Here is a 25,169-nt window from a genome sequence, read left to right on the forward strand (position 1 = left end):
TAAATAAATTAAAATTGCCTACATTGCTTATCTTGATCGGAGGGGCAGATGGATTTTGTCTTCTTGCTTCTTTTTTTAATATTTATAGCACTTTTTGCGATTGGCGAAGGCGTCATCTCTGACTTCTTCCTCTTTTTATCCTTCTTGTTTCTTACTTCGGTCCAATCAGACTGTTCCCCTATCTCTAATGCTAATTCGTCTTCATCAGTGTAGTAGTCTTCTGCATAATTACCATGCCTTTTTGGTGTACCTTGCGTGACCCTGCAGTTGCAAACGGATAGCAGCCATATCCTTAGTTAATTGCAACAGTTGTTGGTTCAGACGCTCGTTATTCGGTCTTAATTCTTCGTTTTCCATTATGTTGTATTATTATAATTAAATTTTTTTTTACTAACTTACAATTTTTTCCCTTTTTGGAAAACGTGGGACGTCTTTTATTTGAGAGCACGTATTTACTTCACTTTGGGTTGGTCTTATCACCGTACCCCGTATCTGAGAGTTCTTTGAAACCGTTAACCGAAGTTGACCGTAAAAAAATACAGATTTATTTTTATTTCATATTTATAGACACTCTTTTTCGGAAAGGAAAAAACACGTCTTGACTCTATGAAGGTCGGGATCGAACTATAGTAAAAGCAATGAAGACGGAAAACTTAGAACATATATCTACTAGTGCACAACATATTGAGCATCCGGTAGAAACAAAAAATCTGACTATATAGACTTATGTATTAGGAAAATATCGATGCAAAAAAATGTAGGACAGCCATTATGCATTGATTAATTGGCTTTGAATTAATTGGCTATTACTTAGAAAAAAGCTAGATTGAATAACATCTCCAAATGTGCCCAAAAAAACTTAAATATCAATTGAAAATTCAAAAAAAAGGAAGTCACTAAGAAATTGGCAACAAATAAAAACGGAAGAAAAAAGAAGAAAAAAACAAAACATAGGAGAGCAAAGCTGAACGAACAACAGTATTTACCCTTTAAAACCACCCTTTAAGGCTAACCAAACCCACCCTTTAAAAATAGTTACAATAATTGACCTAGGAACAATAAATAATTGGGTGAAAATGTCTTGAATTACTAAAAAAAGTTTTTAAATCCCTCCCGTCTGTGATATGTATCCACAGGTAAAGAAAATAAAATTACCGACTACCTAAATTCCCCATTTCAAATGGATCTAAGGAAATCAAACAAATAATAATGAGGGAAATTATGCGTAAATAAGTTCCTAAATATGACCTAATAAATGGAAAAATTCTTTAAAATCTACCACTTCTACTACCAGAAAAGGTTATACAATTAATAATATTTATATTCAATGTAATGTTAGGAATGAATAACTTCACTAATATTTGGAAAGTGACTGAAATTATGATACCCGAATAAATCAGAACAGTTTACGTCCTATCAACCTATAAGTCTTATTACCCTATTATCCTAGTCCTTATTACTTGTAATCTCAATTTTTTTTGAGAAACTGCGTTATGAAATTTAACACAATAATTAAAAATAGCAATATTATTTCATAACATCCATTTGGCTTTCGTAATAAACACAAAAATATATAACAAATACGTATTAGAATTGCATGTTACTGCTCTGATGAGCCAAATGGTAAAAGCAATAAATCGGCTGCATTTTTGGATATATCATGGTTATTGATAAAGTATGACACAGAAAGTTGCAGGTGAAACAAAAAAGGCCTCCTTATATATAGGTGCTTCTATGTATAGAAATCTTATCTTACAGATAGACAGTTTACAATAAAACTGTTGTTGTAAACTGTCAATTGTCAACAATTTATGCGATTGACTTTAGCAGATTTAACCGAACAATAGGATAAGCGTTGTCTTCAATTAAAACAACACGTATTTTAGCGACTCAGTACAAAATCAGATTTGGCTGGAAAATGATGCAGCTACTGTATAACCCGGACCTTGCTCGTCTCGACTACAACTTGTTCCAGTAAGGCAACACTTAAAATAGCACATATATCATTGATTAGTGTTGAAAGGCATATGAATGCATTTGCTCTGAAAAACATAAACACGAAATAATATTTTTCCTACCTTCTAAGTGTCATTGACTGATACGGTCCTGGTTGTTCGAAACTAAAATCGGTGTGTTCTGAGTTCGAGTCCGATTTTGATATGTGGTAAATGAGGTGTTTAGAGTTAAGGGCTTCTTTTGTATTAAAATAGGACTGAATCGGCAGTACTGTCCGATCTTTAAGTCATAAGAAATATTTAAAATAAAAATAGTCATAAAAATTTTTAAATAAAATAAAAGAATTTTTATACCTATAAATACATATATATATATATATATATATATATTTAAAGAAAATTAGGCCTACCACCGGAACTCGGCGCATTATTGGATATTCCCATCTCAAGCACATTAAGGTAACCCCTACCTACAACAATATAACGTTTCGCGCTGCTCTTCACAAGTTCATGACCAAGTTACTTTTTGAATTCAGTCCAGTGTCACGATTTTACGCCGGTAACACTAACGGAGATTTTTTGTTTTGGAATACGCTTTGTTAAAAGATGTTTGCAATTGTTTAGTCAGTCCTTTTTATTAATAACTGTGATTGTATAAAACATTTAATTTAGTTCTTTTGCATTAAAAAATTAGTAATCCGAGATGAAGCTAAACATAGAGCAGTGTTTTATGGCAAGTATTAAAATTTTCATTAATCACTTATCGCTACACAAACTGCGTCAATCATAAACAATGTAACCAATTTTAATAACGCATCAACTACATACCATCATATCATACCCTGTTTAATTCTATTATTAATTAATTTTTTAAAGGATATATGTTACAATATAATATATTTTAAATACGAATTCGATAATTCTGTAATCATTTTCATAAAGAATTTGTGATTATACCAAGTAAAATGTGCTGTTTTTAAATTTACATATAAGGCGCTAAAAGAACAGTTACCTAGAGGTCAATGACTAACAGACAGCAGGTACACTCGGAACTTGGCGAATCGCCAACGTTGGCATACCCTATAGACATACAGGATTTTTTAAGTATGTCAACTGCTTAAAAAAATTAATTTGTAACAAATTCGAATTAAACAATAGGCTTACTTGTAATATAAAGTATTTGTGTAATAGAAAAATGCAACCCATATACCGATTTTAAAATAAAAAAAAAAAACAAATTAAAATAAAAAATATTTAGTCGTAAATAAACAATGTTTAATATGTAAAGTATCAGTATCACGATTAATTAATTTTAACGTTAAACTCATTATAAAAAATATAGCATTATTTCAAGTAAATTTAACTTTATTCTATCAATAACAGTTGATATTTTGAAATGTTAAATTAATATAGTCTCATAACTTTCTTTTAACTAAAATAATATAATAATAAACAGCAACAAATGTATGTTTTACTTCACTAATATTACTCTTTTAAATGCCATATTCAAGTTTTTAATAATTATTTTTAGTTATATAATACATATTTAATGATTTTCGGTAGTTCAGTTAATCAATTATTTTATATAAATTACCCAAAAAAGCTTTTTCGAAATAAATGTAAGCTTTCAGCGATTTCTTATAAATATAATTATCAAATATGATATGCAAATTAGTTTTGATAAATATTCTGACTATAGAATACCGTATTTTTTGTAATTTGGAAGCACAATATAGTGTTATTTTGCGCTTTATTATTTCTATAGAATAGTGTAATAATTAGTAGATTTTTCTTGTAACATTTCCAACATCCTTTAAATAGAAAGCTCTGTATGACATGAAATCGAAATATGTATGATTTTCTTTCCAAATAAAACGGTTTATTCATCACCGTTGGTTTGACCTCCTTTTTGAAAAACACTAATGACGTATATCTAAAATATATTTTTATTTTAGTATTAATTATATTAATTACTAGATTGTATGAATATCAAATGCTATTCAATAACATTCAAAAACCTATCAAAAATAAAAAGTTCTAAAGATTGACTAATAAAACATTAATATTAGTTTATTAAGCAAAATCGATCATTTCTTTTTTTACGGCAGGTGAATTATGAAAAATGTTAGTAACATTAACAGGTAGATTAATATAGATTTGGGAGTTCTTATGACACGTATCAATATTAACAAATTATTTGGGTTAAGATAATAAGGATTTTGGACTAATTTTTTTTTAATTTTGTATTTTAATGGAACAATTTGCAAAGTGAGAACTAAAATATATATTTATCTAAAATTATTTCTAGTTGCGTATTAAGATTAGGTTTATTAATATTTAAAGATTATCCAATTTTGTGTCTAATTAAATACATTAATGTATTTTATTAGACATGAAATCTAGCATGTTAATGCTATTTAATTGATTTTTCTTCATTTATTATAATAGTTTTATTACATTTTAGTCTGTAATTCTGTATACAATAATTGGTGAAGCTTTAATGGACGACTCCAAAAAATGTCAAGGCGGAGGGGGCTTAAAATATTTATGGGGTGATGCATTATCTGACAACCCCGATTGTGTAGGCCCCACAAATATGCCATATCCCACGTAGGTAAAATTAGTTGTTATTTGAAAAGTCCTCAAAGTTAATTTCGAAAATTGCCTGTGACCTATAATTTTCTTATATTTTAAATAATAATAATTACTAATTAAGATATTATTACTTATACCTATTTTTATAAATGTATTTACAAATATTTTTACTAAGTTTACTCAATACAAGTACTAATGAAGCTCTTATATAAAAGTATGGCTTATTACAAAAATAACGTACCACGACAAATGTATTCATCTGAACTATATGACATATTTTATATATAATAAAAAATAAATGAATTTAACAGTATATACTTAATTTAGAGCAGCTATTGCTAGATCATTTAAAGGATCAAATCCATGGTTGGGTAGCTTTAGAACAGCACGATCTCAGAAAACTATTGATCCATTTTTAACGAGAAAGGCATTACTCAATTCTTATGAATTAAGCACCAATAATGATAACTGGTCGACCTCCAGAAAATGTATGTATATTTATCTAAAGAAAACAATAAATTAAATTTCATTATATATATTTGACATTATATCTTAAATAATACCTATTTTATAGCTCGTGCAACAAATATGCAACCAAATTCATGTGGTGGCAGCAATCCCAGTCGTTTGTGTAAAACCCGTTATAATACCACCGCTCCAATGTATGGTGTATCTTTAACTTCAGGTCAACCAGTAACAATTGTACAAAAGTTCCCAGATCTACTTCAACAAGTGGTTTTTGAAGTAAGAACATTTTAATTACTATCTCCTTTTAATGATTTTTTTTTGTTGATATTATTTATACAATTCATATTTATAAATTAAACATTGTATTTTTAGGTATGTGAAAGCTCAGAATGTGATGTTGTAAGAGGAGAATGTACACAAACATATGTGCCTTACTTGTTTTTGGTTATCCCATTAGGGCCTGTAACATTAACAGGACAAGATTATGTATTAGTTGAAAGTGGGTGTGTTTGTCGACCAAAGTTCTTAAACCAAAACCAACAAGATTCACTATCATCATCAATACCAAGATTATAATGAAGTGTATTACAAAAAATTTGAACTGAACAATTCACACATTTCATATATCCATAGAGATAGTTCAATTTGAATTAAAAAATGAATTGGGTGAATTTTTATTTATTGACTAGATCTAGTATAAGGCTAATATTTAAACTAAGTTTTGTACAAACAGTGAATATTTATTTTCTTATCTTATTTATATTTAAAATGTAATAAATATATTTATTATGTAATACTTATCAATAAATGTACCTATTCTTCTCCAGCTGGCATTGCATCCTCCAATCTTCTAATAAATTTTACTCTTATTTCAGTATTTTGATCACCTTTTAGTTGATCCTAAAGCAGGTGTATAGAAAATTTTTTAAATTAAAGGTTAATATCAAAAACAAACTTAAAGAATAAGGAATGTACCTGCACAATCCAACTTTGTACATCTAGCTGAACCATTTCAAGAGCACCTCGAATAGCTCCACAAATAATATTGCAGTATTTCAATTGCTTTAAATCATCTGGTAATTCCACTAGTTCTGTCAGAGGATTACTATCCAATATAAATGAAAATTCATCTCCTGCAGGACTCCAATTAACAACATTAGGTTGAACACCCAAATACAATCGAAATGCACTTTGTATTTTATCAGCTGTATCTTTTAAATCCAAACATCTACCAGTACCAGTTTTGGATAAAAAGTCCTCAATTAATCGAATGCCCATATTATAACCAATTCTCTCAAGTTGTTTGCTAACATCATCTGTATTATCAAAATCTTTTACCATCTGTGCTACTAAAGTCCCATAAGTAAGTGTTACTAATTCAGAATTCTGAAACAAAATTAACATTTACAAAATAATGTCAATAGCACTTGGATATTTCTTAAAAACAAAATATAGCAATACTTAAAATTAAAATATAAAATAAATAAATAAAATAATAAACAATAATGGAAATTAATAATTTAACCCTTTAATGATTCACAATATTGTTTTCTTACCACTTTCTTTGTATCAAATCTAGGTCTAGACATTATAACTTATTGATAATGTAAATTAAAAATAAGTTTTCAAGGAACGTTTACTGTCATTTAGAAGTAAAAACCATAGGAAAAAACTTCACTTAAATTTCATCATAAAATTTCACTTATAAATTATTGGTGTAAACAAAAATACACGACTATATACGACTAGCAAATATTACAATAAAACTATAACTTATTATTAAGTATGGAAAAATTTCAGTAAAGTGATTTTATTAAAATTTTATATATATGTATATATTAATCGATATAAGATGTTTTTTATATATGAATGGAATTAATAAACTAAATAATATATTCTGTGGTACCTCGTATGAAAAAAGAGGGAGAAGAGTGAGAGAGGCAGTGTAAATTGCTTATTCTTGTTAATTGAGGTTAAGCTTGTCTTTTGCTTTACTGCTCGTCGGCATGGCGTCCAACATTGAATTGGTACGAGCGACAATATTTAATTTTCTCTCAAAGGAAGACAAAAATTTAGCTGAAGTTTTCAGAAAAAAATATAATGTAGTAAGTATATACAAAATATTATATATTTTTATAATTTCATTCTGTACTTTTGTATAAATACACGTGTGTGTGTGTATAAAACTTATTCCTCGTGTATTGACATCTTGTAATTATTAACTATTATTTAAGGCTCCTTTAGCTACTGGATCTCCAACAGTTACAGACATAGTGTCCCATTTTTTAAAAACAAATAAAAATGCTGAAAAATTAAAAGTATCTATCGACACTGACGATTCTTCATCCGAAGAAGAAACACCTAAACCACAAGTAACAGCCAATGCAAAAAAATCAGTTATAAATAACAAACAAAAAAAGCAGGCTAGTAGCTCTGAAGAAAGTTCTTCTGAAGAGGAAAAATTAGTAAAACCATCTATCAAAACTAAACCAGTTGTATCTAAAAAGAAAAGCAGTAGTTCAGATGATAGTTCAGATGAAGAGCCGCCTAAAAAGGTCCAAAAACCGACTACAAAAGTAGTTGCAAATGGAGTGTCTGCAAAAGAATCCAGTTCAGAGGTAATCTACATTAATTGTCATTATATTACTTCAGTATTAAATATTGGACTTTTTAACTTATACATTTCTTTTTTGTAAAGGAATCTTCTGATGATGAAATGACTGGGAACCAAAATAAAAAGCCTACTCCTATATTGACCCAAAATGGAAAAAGAAAACAGGAAACTTCAGATGATTCTTCTGATGAGCAGCCCGCTAAGAAAAAGGTAAATTAAATTATAATAAGAGATAATAAGAACTAAAAGTATTGTTTTAGAAGGTTGTTCCTCCAGTTGTTAAAAAAGCAGAGAGCAGCTCAGAAGATAGTTCAGACGAAGAGAAAAAACCTGTTATAAGACAGCCTGTAAAAAAGGTTATTCAGAAAAAAGAAAGCAGTGAAGACAGTGATGACAGTTCTGATGAGGAGCCTCCGAATAAACAATCTGCTACCCTTAAAAAAGACCCAACCAAGCAGACAAAACAAAGTAGTTCTTCAGAAGATAGTAGTAGTGAAGATGATACAATTAAAAAACCAACACTATCTGTGAATCAAAAACAGGTATTTAATATAATGATAACTAATGCAAATAATTTAATTATTAATATATAGGCTTTAAAACCAAATGTTACAAAGAAAAAAGAGAGTTCTTCAGATGATAGTTCAGAGGAAGAAACTAAACCTCTTACACCTAAAACTGTAGTTTCTAAGCAAATAGTAAGTTTAAGTAATATCTATTATAATTGTTATTGAAATTTTTTGTAATTCTTAGGGACAAAAATCGAAGAAAGATGAGACATCATCAGATGATAGTAGTGAAGAAGAATCTATAAAACCTACACCAATTCTTAAAAAGGTACTCATATTAGGCTATGTATAATTATACAAATACTGCATATTAATTTTTTAGGCTGTTCAATCAAGTACACCTGCAAAAAAACAAAGCTCATCAGAGGAGAGTAGTAGTGAAGAAGAAACAGCAAAACCAGTTAGTTCAAATTCATGTGCTAAACAAGTAAGTAATCATTAAATTATTTTCATATGGTGATAATAAAACCAATACTTTAGGTTATTAAAACAACTTCAAAAAAACAGGAAAGCTCTTCAGAAGACAGCAGTAGTGAAGATGAAACCCCAAAGAAAGTGGTTGCAAAGACTCCTACTAAACAGGTGAGTAAGCTAATTTTTATTAAAATTATTGATTATATATTTTTTATGATATCAAAATTAGAATACTCCACTCAAGTCAACAAAAAAAGAAGATAGTTCTTCTGATGATAGTTCTGATGAAGATGAAGAACCAACCAAAAAACCACCTGTACAATCGACAACTAAAAACGCAAATAGCACAAAACAAAATGATGATAGTTCATCAGATTCAAGTGATGATGAGGAGACTCACAAACCCAAAACACAAATGCCTGTTAAAACAAAGAAAAAGGATAGTTCATCAGATGAAGACAGTAGTGAAGAGGAAAGTAAACCCAAGCCATCAGCTATTTCAACTCCAACATCTAATGTAAGTTTTAATATAATATTGTATATGCAATAAAATGAGAGGTTTTCTTTTATAGACAAATGATGATGGTGAATCGTTAAAAATTAAAAAGCCAAATTATAGTAACTTTGTAAAAGCAGGACAAAACAACTCAAATGATAATAATGTAAGCATACATTCTATTGTATAAAGTTTTTTTTTTGCCTTAAGGCATAATATATAATGCATCGAATTAATAATCTTTTAGCAGCATAACACACCTTTCCGCAGAGTTAAGGAAGAAGATGTCAACGTTGACCCGAGACTAAAAGACAATTCATTTGATGCTAAGGTAACGTGCATTCTCAATTAAAATTGGTACAATGGGTAGGCGTACTATTTAATGATGAACGTCGTTATCAAATTATTTTAACATAATTTTTACGAGTTTGCACGTTACCATATTAAATTGCATTGCTTACCTATTGTACTAATTATTTTTCTTGTTTCATATTTCCTGTTCCCGTTGGATTTGTTCACTACTGCTTTTCTGATTTAATGTGAATGAATAGAACTCTTTTCGTGGAAGAGGTGGTTCACGCGGAGGTCGCGGTGGCCGTGGCGGTTTTAGAGGAAATGATCGTAAATCATTCGGTAATGATCGTCGTTCATTTGGAGATAACCGTGGAGGTGGGCGTGGTGGTGGCGGAGGTTTTAGAGGCGGGCGTGGAGGGTTCCGAAATAACTCCCGCGATGATAATAATCGAGGCGGATTTAGAAACTCGTTCGGTGGCCGAGGTGGTTTCAATAAATCGGGCGATTTTAATCAGAGAGGCAGTTTTGGACAGCAAAATACTGAAAATAAGAAAATTAAATTTGACGATTAATTCCATTTAGAAAAAGTAAGTATAATTTGATTAAATTAATGCCTTCATCATATATATATATATATATAATATTTACTGTTAATTTACTTTATATTATGTTACATTAATAACATATTTAATTTTCAGATTAATTCCAGAGGATCTTGGGGCGAGAGGGCCAATTACGACTTGAAACATACCCGTGGAAAGTCCTTCCGTCATGAAAAAACAAAAAAAAAGCGGGGCTCTTATAAAGGAGGTTTTATTGATACATCTGTAAATTCCATAAAATTTGACTAATGTTTATTTAGATTATTTAGCTATGTCCTTCGTATTTTCATATGTCTTTGTTAATATTTGTTTGTTTATATATTGAAAAGTATATATAAAATTGGCAATAGTTGTATATCGATACTAAATTATGTATTGAAAGTAGTTGGTCCATTGTAAAAACTGACAATTTCTCTTAAAATAAAAATATTTTAAAAAAATCAGTCCCTTACTCATTAATTTTTACCCATTTTGCAGAAATGTTGACAAATTCACATAAATTCTTGTACTTTTATAGATTATAAAGTAACCCTATGTAAATATGCAAGTATGTTAATAATTAAAACATTTTTACAAATAAAAGTTTCAAGTCCGCAATATTGCTAAAGAGTAGTAAGAAACATATTGAAATAATCTAGGAGAAAATAGTAACTGAACATAGAACAACTTAAATATTTGTTGCCATTCTCTTTAAAATACTGTATCATAAATATTTTCGACTGAAGTTCGACTTAATTTAAATTTTATCCTCATTGATATTTCTGAATATAAATAAAATTAAAAATAAACTTAAAATAAATATTTTATTTGTAGACCTGTATAAAAGTTCCTATATAAATTTTGATAATACAGTGGAATGACTTCAAAAGGTCAAATATATAGATAAAGAGTAACAATATTACTAACTCAAAATTCATAATAAAACTAAATAAAAATATAGAACATAGGTTAATATTACCTTTGTGGAACATTACATATTAAACGTTTATTCTATAAATTACAGCATTTATAGGCAGTCTTAGCTCCATTGAGATCATCTAAAATGTAATATTAAAAATCAACCTGCAATAAATACTTTTTATCTGATTAAACCATTCTTACTTAATAGTAATAATGGATAATCGCACTTACTTTGGTTGGAACAAAATATATAATTTTAAAATTAACCTATGTTGAATATAAAATTTACAATCAATATTTTCATACAGCATCGAAATAGTGATGTATTTTTAAAAATATGTATAACAATGTCATTTAATTTATGAACAGAATAAATAAAATTAGAATAGAAATAAGAAATAAATTATGTCACAATACACTATCAAAATATTTTGCTATCAATACCTAATAGAATACATGACTAAGAAACAAGAAAATAAATAAATAAACGTATAAATAATCTTTATTTAACTTTTTTTGGTAAAATAGTTTTATCACTACTAGTTGGATTTATGTGGGTCGAGTTAATATCCTCCTTTCTAAAAAAATACATTAACATTCTTAGTATATCAAGACATAACTCCTTAACAAAACATGTAAAATTTGTTGCTACTTCTGCAGGTGTATCATATTCATTTGGTACTATACCATCCACACCAGACTCAAAATATGAAAATAATGGGAACCATACTCTTGTTCTAGTTGAGTCTCTTTGCATTAAAGCCTGATTATTTGATAAAGTATGGTAATATAAAAATAATCTACTAGTTATATAAAAAGCAACAAATACATCTATAGAATAATGTTCATGCGCAGCAAGTATAAAGAATATTCCAAACATATTCATCATCCAAGACATTGTATGAAGATAATAAATATATCTAGGGGTATCTGAAATAAAATATAATAATGTTCAAATCACTATAAGTTTTTTAAAAACATTTGCTAATTACTTACATTCAGTTATAAAAAAGTTTAACATTGTTAGGGCAACTGTATGTCCACTAAACATATAGTCTCCACATGTGCGAACACCCTGTATTGACATACCAGCACCTCTCCATATCACATATGCTTGCGAAAGTTTTTTTGCTAATTCATCAAAAGAGGAAGACAAATGTGTGGAATAATTTCGTGGCTGACATTGTAAATGAGCTCCTGGTACGCTCAGAGAGGTTATTAACATGGTGATGCATCTCAATAAAAATACTGTTCCTGATAATGCAAAAAATCGCCTCATTAATATAAACCTAAAATTATAGATTATTTGATAATTAAAAAAAAGATTTTAAACAAATTAGAAAATTAATACTTTGTATTACCTGTGCTTATGAAACAGCAGTACTATTAACCATATTGTGAACATTAGTGTTCCCGTTACTTCACACATATCAAAAGCCCAAGGAATATGAGGAACATTATCTAGAAAAATGTCAGGAAGTGGTGGATATTTTTTCATATCAGGTACACGATCGTGAACTATAACCATGACAAATGCTGTTATCCATGTAACAGCGACAACATAACAAAAACTGAGAAAAGCTTTTGTTCTTTCAGGGGGTAATCTAGGTCGTCCATCATCTGAACTAGTAGGTGATACATGTTCTGAATCTCCATATTCACTTTCAACTTTATGGAGAGGATGACTATTTTGATACAAACTTGGAGCTGGAGTATTTCGTAGCCCTAATTCAAGAAGGGTTTCTTGATTTTCTCTTTGAAGACATTTTGTTGTTATATAAAATAATTTCCTATCTTTAAGAATTAAACGATTTAGAGGTTCTTGCGTAAAATCTTCTTCATTTAATGCCAAAATACATTTTCCATTTATTTTATGTTCACCACAAAGAAGGTCTATACTTATCGGCTCAAATCCTTTTTCGGCAAGGAATGCTATTGTCTCCTCCACATTCCATTCTGCCACAGGACCATAGGTATCTGCCATAGTTTCTAGTAGATGGAACGATAAACTGACATTGTAACAATTATTTGGAAGTTGAAAACCATAACAAAAATTTTATTAAAAACTCAAAACACCCTTGACAAAGATAGGTTATGGTCTTATCAGTAATGTAGACAGTTGAAATTTCAATGTTATTTAATTTAAATAACTAGTTCAATGACCAATTTTCTTTCATTATATATACCGTTATTATCATCAAAAGTAGGGATAACAAAATCCATATGCCTAACAAAAAAATAGTTTTACTTAAAGTTTATTACAATAAAGACTTATAAAATGACAAAGTGAAATTAAAACAAAAAAATTAATTTTTATTAACAGCATTATAAAAGTGTTCATTATTTACATAATTTTTACAAATTATATGTCACTCTCCAGTTTCTGATATTGTAGTTTTCATTACATATCTCACGGTAAAAGCAAATGCTGCAAATCCTATCATTACACAAAGATTTGTTAGACAGGATTGTAATGGAGTATTTTGACTAGTTATTGGGTTCGGATTGCTACTTTCTGTTAGGGATTTTTCAGTTTGAATTCTCTTTTGTAGTTCATCCTAACAAAAGCAAATAGATAAATATGATTTATAATAAATAAAATAACTCAACTTTACCTTAATTTTTGCTACTATATCCGGGAACAAATCACAAAACTGACTATTTTTTAAGTTGAATTCCAAAGATTGATAAGCAAATTGGCGTTTATCATAATCTGTAGTTTCTATACTACCAAGGGTAGGGCTTTTCTCCAACTAAATAAAATAAAATATTTACAACCAGTTAATTATATATTTTTGTAGTGTCTTAAAATCAACATACCATAAAGCTTAAGAGACCTGTTAATATTGTAGATACACTCCAAGCTGGATTCCATGTATCTGGATGAAAATCTGAAATACTTAAACACAACTTTTTGTTGGTTCGAAATCTACCATTAGGTGTAATCATATAAATAGCTGGTGGCTTAAAAGGAAAATCTTGTGGGAAAACTAATTTTCCATGGTAATACCCACCCTCATAAGGGGTGTTTTCAGGACCACTAACAACATAATGCCTACAAAATGTATACAGTAATAATTGAATTGCAGATTAAATATGACATTTTTGTGCAATCCAATATTATAATTTACCATTCTAAAATATCAGAAGGTAATGGTTCAGCATTAACGTAGGGAACTGCATCCTTTTTCAATCTTAAATAGTCCTGTCTTAATCTAGAGGTAGCACCTCTGGTCGCACTACTTGTCTTTCGAGACATTGGATATTTTCAAAATAAAGTTATTAAAATAAATTTACATAGGTACATATGTGCAGGTGATTTTAAACTAGCATTGTTAACAAATTAAACATGAAATATATGAATTCTAATCCTACGTGGACAAATTTAATGCAATCAGCTGTTTCTGATAGTATCTGTTAATTTGGAATGACGGGAATTAAATTTGATGTCTAGGAAATTTATATTTGTTCACTTGACATAACAGATTGTATTTGTATATGACATATATAAAGCTTCTGATTTTATGGCATATAAAATTTAATTTCACACGTATCATAAGCTAATTATTTTCCGAAATCTATATTTTGAATATAGAGAAAATGAATATATATACTATGTATATATGTGTATACTAAATGTTGCGAAACATCGAATAAAATCGACTATAGAATGATTAGTAATCGATTGTTTGTTTATAATCGAATTAATGTATCCTGTTCCTGGTTTAATGGATATCTCATTCGTTATTTAATATTTATTGGTTTTTGCCGTTCTCGCTTTCCTGTCCCACCCACGATTTTGTAAATAAATCAGGAGGATTTATGGTTACGAATTACTTTCTTTTATTTTAATATATATTTTAAAGTATCTTTTTACCAACTATAGGTTTATCTGGACTGGGCCTAAAGTTAAACGTGGATTCCGAACCACGGTCCTCAAATTGAGCCTACCGACTGGCGAGTGACCAACTTTAGAAATCATCCCAGAAGACATCCGGTCTTCCCCAGCCTGGTTACTGGCGTGACTGGGATCATTTTCCTTGTCGGATTTTTTACACTCTTGCCTAGAACATTCACAAATATTAAACAATTACAAACATAAATTTACGACCAGGCCCCAGCAGGATTTGAACCTGCGACTATCGCAACAGTAGGAAAACCCCCATCGCCCATCGCCTTTACCACTGCGCCACCAAGCCGGCAAGAATTACTTTTAATTCTAGACGGGACGAAATCATCACCACTTTTGGTTTGGGAACAAGAGAAGCTCTGGTATCTTTTAACGAGTTTTGTCGCAGTGGGAGCGCAGCTCAATTTTATATAAGTTTTTGGTTCTGCATATGAGAAGGTATAGGACGTTTGCTATTCCATTTCCTTTCTGGATGGCAAGTTCGATTTGTGGTGATCAAGTGGGCCTCTGGTCGAAGAGTCGACCTTGGCTTTTAAAGAGATGAACGTGACTTTGTCTAACCATGGGATCGTGCCTTTCTCTTAAAATCAATCGCGATACGCGCGGAACGAATTTTTCTCGTGAAAAATGATAGCCTGGGTTTTCTTGGGGTTGAATTGTAACCTCCAAAATTTCAACCATTAGACCGTTTCATTTAGCTGTTTTTGTATCACTGGATATAATTTGTATTGTTAGAATTCACGAATAGAGTCGTCCGCATAGAAGGCAGTTTCGACATGTCATGTTCTTTTTGGAAGGTGTGTCATAAAAAATTAAAATAGCATCTCTTTGAAGGGATTCTTGAAGTATATTAGACCTTTCCGAGTCGAGAGGCATTCTTCAAGTTTTTTCTGGACGATATGCTTGAGACGAATGACTTGATCTATTAGATATTCGGGTAGAAATATTTGTTTGGATTTAGCGACTAAATTATCATGTCAGGCCTTTCCAAGATTTTGGTAAGGAGTAAAAGACCGCGCCTACCTTCCTACAGTAGTTGACGTTAGCGGCCAGTTACATGTTGGCAGTTGGCTCCGAATTGTTCGTTAGCTATGGTGCAGTTAGCCTTCGTGAAGTTATTGGAGGTGAAGATTGCCATCTCTGCAAGCTTTGATAATGAACTAAGCAGACTGATTAGTTTGTAGTCCGAAGGGTCCTTTTTTGGAATTACGACGATATGCGCTTGTTTCCAGATGGCGGGAAAGTGTTGACCACGTTGGCCAATTGATTACGTTAGCCAATTCAACGAACTTCTTGAGTTGGCTTACAGAGATTATGTGCTAGGCCGCGGCCTTCTAGGTTTTTGGTTTCTAAGGAAAGTTAGAAGCACTTGGAATTTAACAGAGTTGGCCTCTTTGGAAATAGCGTCATTTAGGTTAACGTCTGAATTTTCGACTGGAGGGAAGGCTTCCATCTGGGCGTCGTATGACAAGGCTCAGAGGAGCTCAGCCTTCTCTCGGTCATTGTGCGTGAGAAGCTTTGTTTCTGTTGACTTGAGGGGTAGGACGATACTTCTGACCTTGCCCGTTAAGCTCATAGGGAGTCTCCACTAGGAAGGGTCTAGCTTTTTCTCGGCGAGATATAGAAATTTATTCAATTTTTCAGTTCTCCAGGTCGAAACGGGATTCCGAACTGCCCTGTACGCTCTATTTGCCTCCTCCTTGTCCGTAGGGACGAGGATTGTGCAAGCTGTTTTACACAGACGATTTTTCGATCGTATCTGGACTCTTAGGTGTTGTGGTAGAATGGAATTACGGCTGTTGAGTAAGTCTTGTAGGATGAAAAAATCGAGTAGGTCTGGGGAGCACCGTGAGCCAGGGTACATGGTGGGTTCGTTTGGAAGCACTAAACCGAAGTTTTCACTCAGCGCCATGATGTTATTGCGGGCCCAATTTGCCCCAACAACCCCAAGAAGGGTGGTGGGCCAATGCTCACCCCATTGAAAATCCCCGCCAATGACAGATGAAGTGTGCCTAATGCGAAGATGTCTGAATTCTAAGGAGTTGTAGATGGAGCACATGGAAAGAAAATTGACAGTAATATTGATCGGGCGATCAGTGGTCTCGATCTGGTGGAGAAAGTAAGAGAATATGATCTATCATTCTATAGATTTTATAATATTGAATAGAATAGCAACGAGAGGGTTTGAGAAAAGTTTTCTGGTCCAGCGTGACGTAGATGTCGAATGACGCACGTGAAGTACGTCGTACAGTTTGGCTTGTTTGTTGTGGGGACTCTTTGAGGTCCAAGTTATGGTATTTAGAACTTTCCATTTCGAACAGAGCCATTTCGAAAGGATGAAATGCTGCTAAATTTGGGTATTAAAGAATGTTTATATTAGATGTGCTGGAATTCCGTTTTTTTTTTTTCAAAAAAAAAATGACATAATTTTCAAGTAAATGGAACATTTTATTTATTCATAGTATTGGCCCTTTAATTCTATACATCTTGCTCATTTTTTTTATATCCAACAGTTTATGGATGTCATACCAAAAAAATTGTTTGTCCTTTGAGCAAAACCATTCATCAAGCCATTTTCTAACTTCTTCGAAATTGGCGAACAACTGCTCTGTAAGCGCGTTGCTGATGCGAAAAGTTGATACTCGGATCGGACAAGGTCTGGAGAATATGACGGGTGCGATAATATATCCGATCCAAGTGCTTTCAACGCTTCCTTAAACTGTTTTGCATTCACATGCAGCATTTCACAGACTACTTTTCGATTTTCCATTTTCCTGGCATTCAATTGATGTGGTTCCCATCTTCTCATCTTTTGTATTTTTACGGTTCTGCTAATTGCTTTTAAGTTTGTGTTGGATCCAATAACTGTTTCAGTTTCGTATCTTCAAACTTTTTCGATCTACTAGAACGTTCTTTCTCTTGCACATCGAAATCACCACTTTTGAATTTTCGAAACCCCGCCAGACATGTTTTTAAGAGTAACCGTATATACCGTAAGTATCTATCCGCAAACGATGACTTTCAACGGCTTTTTTCTTATAATTATATAAGAATAGTAATGCATGCCGCAAATGCACGTTTTAATACACGAGACTTGACATTTTCAAAGAGGTATAAATCTATGATAATGTTACTTTAGCAAAATATAACATGTATAACTTTGAAGCTGAAGTCAGCAGAATAAAATGACGTGTGTGTCAAATAATAACATTGCATATTTAAGCCTAGCGACATCTGTTCGAAAAAACGGTAATGACTTCCCGTTACACCTAGTATATTCTTCATTTCGTAAACTTGAAGGATCTCTGCATCCACCGAGATACCATTCATGCTTTGTATCAAATGCCTAATTTTGTCGGCAAAGAGTAGGGCCGAAAATTAGGAAGGGGTGGGAGTTGTGGTTGGCTAACCTTTTACCACTTGATTATTCCAGGCCAAAATAGCCGAAATAATAGTCGAGGTTTCTTGGCGCCAAATGGCAGGTACAGTTTAGTTGTTGTACTTATGAAGGGTTTACTTTTACTTAAGTTCAAGACAGAGTTAGGATATTCTGTACACATGACGCGTCGTGGGGGGCTCTTGCACTGGCTGTCCATTTTTCGCTGGATTTTGACTGGACTTGACGATTTTGACTGAAGCCAATCATTCTGATCTCTAGGATTTTTCGCTCCTCTTGTGGAATTATAACTTGGATGAGAGAAAGATCATCCCCGGTTTTACTACACAATACACGACCTCGTCGATTTCGACGGTCTCAGGGATATTTTTAATTATGACGAGGTGAGCTCTTCTGGGGGGACAAAACGGGCGATAGCGGTAGTTTCTAACATTGAGGAATTCTGTAAACCTCTTGAAGTCGTCGGAGGTTGGAAGATGGAAGTGAATTTTCTCCTTCCTATTTATGGTCGAGGTGACCGTGATGGTAGAATTTTCTTTAACCAAGTTAACATTAAATTTAAATGTAAATGTTTCCATTTTTGGTGTGTTTTTTTTTAGTTTTTCTTCTCCTTCATTACATTGACAGTGAGCAGACAGAGATTTTTCTGGGGATCAGTAGTGTTTTTAATTGGATATTCGATCCTTTTCGATATCTTCACGGTTGTGAAGTCTGAATCGGAAATATCCTCGTTAGTTGATGTTGCGATTTGCTGTCACAGAGAACTTCTCTTATGTGATTTGTAGAGCATTTAATTACTCTTTAAGATAAATGTTTTATTACCTTAGGTGTTCGTTCTGATTAATTTGAACCAATAAATTTATATGCATGATGTATTCCTCGTTATCCAAAGAAAGAGCTGACACCGACATCGGGATATATGACCCTGGCATTTTGCCTGGGGGACATGATGCCATACTCTTGATCTTAATAAACTTATCTCATTAATAGTAGCACGGAAAACGCAATAACTAAGAAGTTATACAATAACCACTGAAAGTTCGCATCGATTGCTGATCTCACACTGAACTTTTTATTAACTAAAACCATTTGGTTCGCCCAATTTAAGGTGGCGGGTATATCGCGCCCACCCTGAAAGTATATTATATCAGCAATAAACTAGTACACTAGAAGCCAGGCAACGACAATATATATATATATATATATATATATATATATATATATATATATATATATATATATATATATATATATATATTACTCCTTGTACTCCTGTTTACTATATGTCTATATTATATTTACATAGCATGCAGAAAATCACTTCATTAAGCGATCTTCTGTATAAAATATTATCTTAATTAATTAATCTTATTCTAAAGTTTATATATGTCCAGTAATCAGATCAGATGGTGTTAAACGTTTTAGTTTACGCACTTCACTATCACGTCGCATATTTAGCTGATTAGCGAGTACATTGGGATGCACTGACACTATTTATAAGTACTTCACACAAACACGTTGAATACACTCGTTATAGGTTCTAGAGGAATATCGCGTTGTATCACTTTATTTGAAATATAGTACGGAGCATCAACAGTGGCACGCAACACTTTATTTTGGAACCGTTGAATGATGGATATATTAGATTTGCTAGCGGTACCCCATAATTGGATTCCATATGACCAAATAGGCTTGAGTATAGACTCATACAGAAACACCTTGTTATCTAATGATAACTTGGATTTGCGCCCGATGAGCCAATACATTTGATATAATTTCGGTCGTTTAAGTTGTTTTCGTTTATAGAGTATGTGCTTCTTCCAGGTTAGGCGTCGATCTAAATGCATACCAAGATATTTAACTTGCTCTGCTTGGCGGAGTTGACGATGATTAAATATTCACTAGTAGACATGTTCTTCTACGCAGGGTAAACGTTACATGGGTGGATTTTGTTTCATTGACTTTAATGCACCATAATTTATTTGATCCAGGTAGGTTTGTAGGTCCAGTCACATCTTGGATTGCTGTGTCGTCTGTGTATGTTGCCATAGTAGTTATTTTTGTGGTGGGCAGATCGGCTGTATACAGAAGATACAGTACTGGACCCAGTACACTACCTTGCGGAATTCCTGAATATATGGGATTTAATTCGGTATGTTCATCGCCTTGATTTACAATAAAATGTCGATCAGTGAGATACGATTTTAGTAACTGATAGTCTGGATGAGGGAGAAGTTTCTTTGGTTAACCTGCAAGCCCGTATGCCCATACTTTGTCAAAAGCCTGAGATATATCTAGAAAAATAGCCGAACCATATCTTTTGGCATTTAGGTCAGTGTTTATTTTGTTTACAAGTCTGTGAACTTGTTCTATAGTTCCATGCTTATTGCGAAACCCAAACTGATGATCTGGAATAATTTTTCTTTTTTCTATTATATAGTTTAGCTTCTTGATGTATAACTAACTAATGTAAAGCTTTCGATGTTATGGTATAGGCCGGTAGGAGGTCACATCTTCTGGTATTTTTCTTGGTTTAAGAATCATTAGTATTTTAGCTACTTTCCAGATGCTAGGGAAGTAATTAATTCGTAGCATAGCATTAAATATAAATGTTAATAGTTTCATACCCTTTTCTGATAGTTGTTTTAAAATTTTACCAGTAATTAATTCATAACCAGGAGCTTTTTTAATATAAATTTCCCTCATTATTGTTTGTTTAACTTTTTTGACCGTTAATTTCTCGTGCGGTAAGTCCATTGGAAATGGCGAATCCAGAAAGCTAGTAATTTTATTTTCGTCATCTTTATGTAGCTGAGACTGGAAAGTTTTAAAAACATTATTTAAGTGTAATTTATCTCCCTGATATCTTGAATAAACGTTAGCTGTCAAATTGTGTGTAATCGTTATGCAAATGTTTTTTTTTAACCTTGTACATAGTAGATACAACATTAGTAAATGATGAGGAAGATGTGGTGATGTTACATATATCTATTTTTTCTCGTGCGAATTTTGGAAGAGAAAAAATTAGTGCTGTTGTAAGAGTAGTTCTAAAAATAACTATTAGGAATGTCATCCGCCAAGAGAAATATCAATAATTCATTTTAAATATTTCGATATCTTTTTTTGAAACAGCCAGGATTAAATCGATATTTTTCAAAAATATCGACGGGTAATATTTTTTACCACAATCGATATATATCGATTATATACCTCATAATCTAGCAACACTAATTTCCTAAAATGGTATATTGATATACATTAAGATTTTGTGTTTATACCGTTTGATGTTAAAATATGGTAAGTAAATAATTCTTAGATATATAAGCAGGTTTTTAAATTTGCAACTAAGTTGTATTGTTGTTATGCTACCTTAGTTATTTTTAACCTATCGATGGCGCAGTTATGATGAACTATGAAACCCGAGTAATTTGTTTAACAAACATAATGCAATATTATTTATAATTTTTCAAAGATTATATTTATTTTTGTAATAATTCTATTGATTTTAGCTTACACTTAATATTTTTTCAGATCACATCAAGGAAAAAAACATAATTTTGAATTTTTATTTTGAGCTCCCAATATGTCGGTAAGAGCAGTAGCAGGAAGAATATTTAAACATGGAACAATTTTACTTCGCAACCAATATAAAGCGAACACATATAGAACTACAAGAAATATTAGTTTTTCTATAAAAAGTGCTAATCAAGCATTACCTAATACTCAGAAAAGTCCCCCTATAACAAATTATAATAATCGAAATGTTTTAAGAAATATTTGTCGACAAATTAACCAACATGCTCGGCGAATTTTAATAGACAATGCAATTAATCGGTTCTCATTTAAAATTGGTACAGAGTTCTTTCAAAAAGCCAAAGAAAGGTAATTTTATGTAATTTGAATCTAAATGTATATTCATCAGGCATATTTTTAGGGGGTTATATGGTAATACAGCTCCTTTACTAAGCTTGGTTGGTGTAGCAGTTGCTTCTGGAAGTCAAGGTATATTATCAAAAGATGATGAACTTGAAGGAATATGTTGGGAAATACGAGTGAGTATATGTATAATTGTTAATGAAGTAATATCTAAACTTTTTTACATAATTTCTTATATATCTTTTGCATTTTATTAGGAATGTATTACGAAAATACAACAAACCAGAGATATAATATCCCACAATTTTACAGAGGAAGATGTTATGAATTTAAAGGCATTATCTTTTGGAAAACCTATTGCTAAAGGGTCTAATGCAGTTGTATATTCTGTAAAACAATATTCTGAAGTGTCTAATACATCTGAAGATAGTGACATTGAAATTTATCCATTAGCTCTTAAAATGATGTTTAATTATGATATCCAGTCTAATTCCATAGCAATTTTAAAAGCTATGTACAGAGAAATAGTTCCTGCTGCCTCATTTTTTAATAACCAAGGAATTAATCATTTTGAATATGAGTAAGCAGAATCCATACCTACATACATATATATTTATAAATATGCAAAAATGTACATTTCATGTAGATTTCTTAAAACCACGAGGTATCTTCCACCTCATCCAAATATTGTCCAAATTTTCTCAGTTTTCTCTGATTTTATACCAGAATTAGAGAAATGTCGAGATTTGTATCCTGCAGCCTTACCTAAGAGAATTTATGAGTCTGGAGAGGGTAGAAATATGTCATTGTTTATATTAATGAAAAGGTTTGTTATACAGTCGCAACATCAACATGGAAATTTATATTTATATTTTATAGGTACCATCAAAATCTTCATGAATATCTAAAACAAACCAAAATATCAATTAGATCATCTGCCTTTATGTTTACTCAACTTCTAGAAGGTATTGTTCATATGGTAACTCATAATGTTGCTCATAGAGATCTAAAAGCAGATAATTTATTGTTGGATTTATCAAATCCAAATAGTCCAGTATTAGTTATTACTGATTTTGGATGTTGCTTAGCAGAATCTGCTACTGATCTAACTGTACCTTATACTACAAATGATGTTGACAAAGGTGGCAATACAGCATTGATGGCACCTGAAATAATAAATAAAAAGCCAGGAGTTTTTACCAAATTAAACTATTCTAAATCAGATTTATGGGCTGCAGGGTCAATAGCATATGAAATCTTTGGTTGTATAAATCCTTTTTATGGAGACAAAACAAAAAGGTTATCAAGTTTGAGCTATCGAGATGAAGACCTTCCAAATCTTCCAGTAAATGTTCCTTTGATTTTAAAAAGACTTGTTAAAAATATATTACAAAAAGATCCAAGCAAGGTACTTGTATATGCACACTCTATATATCTATGTCTCTATATATATATATATATAAATAATATTTAAATACAAATATTTCAGCGTTTGGATCCAGAGGTTGCAGCTAATATTGCTCAATTGTATTTGTGGGCTCCAAATTCTTGGTTAAATACAGATTCAAAAATACCTAAGTGTGAAGAGGTAATAAAATTAATTATTAATACTTTCATTTCATAATTGGAGTTTATTGCAGATTTTGGAATGGCTTTTAAATTTGGCTGTAAAATTATTTTGTGAATTTAGATGTGATCCAGTTAATGATGATGATATAAATAAGAATAATGGCTATATAAGTTTCTCTGAGTATTTATTAATATCCACTTTTTTATGCCGAGCAAAACTTTTAAATATTAAGACAGCTTTGGAATGGATACAAAATAATAGTTTATGAGTAATTGTATATCTTCAAAAATACATAAGGGGACTTTAGTATATATATGTTATTATATGATGATATTGTTGATTAAAGATTATAAATAAATATTAATATATTTTATTCTCAGTTTTACTTCTAATACATGATTCTAAAAATAATAGAATAATTAATAAAGAAAACAAGGCTACACAAATAGTTACTTAAAGTCCTTTATTCACTCTATTTTATTGCTATATATTATAATGTTTAATCCCATTTGTAAATCTCCCCTGGGGTGATACGTTTCACACTAGAAGTTTCACCTGGAATTTGTTTTTGTACAGGAGAAACAATCTGAGGTGGGCTTACTTCTCTTCTAGCGTCTCTAGTATAATAATAATTAGCACTTAATTTGTGAGAAGGTCCATCGGGCAAAATTGGCTGTGGTGGAGATCTGGATGCTAGGTTATCTTGGAATCGTAAAGCCAAAGTATGCTTTCTTCCCAGCAGAAAATCACGTATTTTTTGTATAAAAGGATTTACATCGTGGAATTGGACTTTCGGTGGCATTTTAAAAATATGAATATAAAGGCAATTTACTTTACTATAACCTTACAAATTATATAATTGTTTATTAAAGTTGTAGTATATGAATACTATGATCGAAAGTACGCGATCTTTTTGTTATGGCGTAGGGATGCAGAAAAAATATCGATATAGCGATATTTTCTGAAAAAAAATATGGACATATTTTTTTGTATAATATCGATATTTTTATACTTTTTTTCTCCGATATATCGAAATTTTTTAAAAAATATTGAAAAATATATTTCGATTTTTTTTTAAATATCGAAATATCGATTTTTTTTTTGGAGGCCAACACCCCTATTATAGTGATCAAAATATTTCGATATGAACTATGTTTAACTGGAAGTTCCAAATAGTGGAAAAATATGTATCTTAGCAAATTAAACATAATTAAATCTTATGATTTGGTTTTTTTTAGATATATTTTAAAGTCTCCTTTTACCTACTATGGGTTTATCTGGACTGGGTCTAAAGTTTAACGTGGGCTCCGAACCACGGTCATCACCATTAAGCCTGCCGACTGGCGAGTGATTTTTTCCTTGTCGGATTTTACACTCTTGCCCTAGAACATCCACAAATTTTAAACAATCACAAACATAAATTTACGACCATGCCCCAGCAGGATTCGAACCCGCGGCTATCGCTACAATAGGATGATCGTTCCATTGCCCTTACCACCGCGCCACCAA

General features: G+C 31.3%; 7 protein-coding genes and 1 long non-coding RNA gene across 13 annotated transcripts; 3 read left to right on the plus strand and 5 right to left on the minus strand.

Annotated features, from left to right (window-relative positions):
• Nucleotides 1–2,489: 2,489 nt before the first annotated feature.
• Nucleotides 2,490–5,827, plus strand: LOC143193080 (uncharacterized). Its single transcript, XM_076399042.1, has 5 exons — nt 2,490–2,688; nt 4,420–4,565; nt 4,878–5,038; nt 5,125–5,294; nt 5,391–5,827. Exons 1-5 carry the CDS (start codon nt 2,659–2,661, stop codon nt 5,592–5,594), a joined length of 711 nt encoding a protein of 236 aa, XP_076255157.1. The 5' UTR covers nt 2,490–2,658; the 3' UTR covers nt 5,595–5,827.
• LOC143193089 (uncharacterized) lies at nt 4,816–5,253 on the minus strand. Its single transcript, XR_013004937.1, has 2 exons — nt 5,114–5,253; nt 4,816–5,052 (listed from the first exon to the last, which is right to left on the minus strand). It is a non-coding gene; the product is annotated as an uncharacterized LOC143193089 (long non-coding RNA).
• Bet3 (Blocked early in transport 3) lies at nt 5,339–6,735 on the minus strand. 2 transcript variants are annotated; one of them, XM_076399049.1, is made up of 4 exons: nt 6,575–6,735; nt 5,994–6,404; nt 5,832–5,918; nt 5,339–5,478 (listed from the first exon to the last, which is right to left on the minus strand). In XM_076399049.1, exons 1-3 carry the CDS (start codon nt 6,605–6,607, stop codon nt 5,832–5,834), a joined length of 531 nt encoding a protein of 176 aa, XP_076255164.1. In that variant the 5' UTR covers nt 6,608–6,735; the 3' UTR covers nt 5,339–5,478. The 2 variants fall into 2 exon arrangements, with proteins under 2 accessions (XP_076255164.1, XP_076255163.1); XM_076399048.1 differs by lacking the exon at nt 5,339–5,478 and having other exon boundaries at nt 5,738–5,918; nt 6,575–6,734.
• Nucleotides 6,736–6,967: 232 nt separating this feature from the next.
• Nopp140 lies at nt 6,968–10,450 on the plus strand. Of its 4 annotated transcripts, none has more exons than XM_076399018.1 (12): nt 6,968–7,123; nt 7,253–7,636; nt 7,717–7,842; nt 7,893–8,174; nt 8,226–8,330; nt 8,386–8,469; nt 8,524–8,628; nt 8,682–8,783; nt 8,845–9,132; nt 9,188–9,277; nt 9,359–9,442; nt 10,104–10,450. In XM_076399018.1, the coding sequence occupies exons 1-12, from the start codon at nt 7,025–7,027 to the stop codon at nt 10,254–10,256; spliced, it is 1,902 nt and encodes a 633-aa protein (XP_076255133.1). In that variant the 5' UTR covers nt 6,968–7,024; the 3' UTR covers nt 10,257–10,450. The 4 variants fall into 4 exon arrangements, with proteins under 4 accessions (XP_076255133.1, XP_076255134.1, XP_076255131.1 ...); XM_076399019.1 differs by having other exon boundaries at nt 9,362–9,442; XM_076399016.1 differs by lacking the exon at nt 9,359–9,442 and adding an exon at nt 9,663–9,992.
• Nucleotides 10,451–10,791: 341 nt separating this feature from the next.
• LOC143193069 (ceramide phosphoethanolamine synthase) lies at nt 10,792–13,064 on the minus strand. Its single transcript, XM_076399024.1, has 3 exons — nt 12,269–13,064; nt 11,904–12,196; nt 10,792–11,837 (listed from the first exon to the last, which is right to left on the minus strand). Exons 1-3 carry the CDS (start codon nt 12,889–12,891, stop codon nt 11,410–11,412), a joined length of 1,344 nt encoding a protein of 447 aa, XP_076255139.1. The 5' UTR covers nt 12,892–13,064; the 3' UTR covers nt 10,792–11,409.
• Nucleotides 13,065–13,146: 82 nt separating this feature from the next.
• On the minus strand, nt 13,147–14,346 carry LOC143193081 (ubiquitin-conjugating enzyme E2 J2). The gene is made up of 4 exons (XM_076399043.1): nt 14,039–14,346; nt 13,728–13,962; nt 13,523–13,660; nt 13,147–13,465 (listed from the first exon to the last, which is right to left on the minus strand). The coding sequence occupies exons 1-4, from the start codon at nt 14,164–14,166 to the stop codon at nt 13,277–13,279; spliced, it is 690 nt and encodes a 229-aa protein (XP_076255158.1). The 5' UTR covers nt 14,167–14,346; the 3' UTR covers nt 13,147–13,276.
• A 6,797-nt stretch (nt 14,347–21,143) lies between these two features.
• On the plus strand, nt 21,144–24,033 carry Pink1 (PTEN-induced putative kinase 1). 2 transcript variants are annotated; one of them, XM_076399020.1, is made up of 8 exons: nt 21,144–21,511; nt 21,746–22,096; nt 22,149–22,266; nt 22,348–22,670; nt 22,737–22,916; nt 22,970–23,498; nt 23,580–23,678; nt 23,731–24,033. In XM_076399020.1, the coding sequence occupies exons 2-8, from the start codon at nt 21,798–21,800 to the stop codon at nt 23,926–23,928; spliced, it is 1,746 nt and encodes a 581-aa protein (XP_076255135.1). In that variant the 5' UTR covers nt 21,144–21,511; nt 21,746–21,797; the 3' UTR covers nt 23,929–24,033. The 2 variants fall into 2 exon arrangements, with proteins under 2 accessions (XP_076255135.1, XP_076255136.1); XM_076399021.1 differs by lacking the exon at nt 21,144–21,511 and adding an exon at nt 21,551–21,637.
• A 73-nt stretch (nt 24,034–24,106) lies between these two features.
• LOC143193088 (NADH dehydrogenase [ubiquinone] 1 alpha subcomplex subunit 7) lies at nt 24,107–24,531 on the minus strand. Its single transcript, XM_076399054.1, has one exon. It carries the CDS (start codon nt 24,460–24,462, stop codon nt 24,160–24,162), a length of 303 nt encoding a protein of 100 aa, XP_076255169.1. The 5' UTR covers nt 24,463–24,531; the 3' UTR covers nt 24,107–24,159.
• Nucleotides 24,532–25,169: the final 638 nt, after the last annotated feature.

The sequence above is a fragment of the Rhynchophorus ferrugineus genome, unplaced genomic scaffold, assembly GCF_030347505.1.
Source record: "Rhynchophorus ferrugineus isolate W39M unplaced genomic scaffold, kcgeb_rfMv2 rfM3, whole genome shotgun sequence".
Classification (NCBI taxonomy): Eukaryota; Metazoa; Arthropoda; class Insecta; order Coleoptera; family Curculionidae; genus Rhynchophorus; species Rhynchophorus ferrugineus.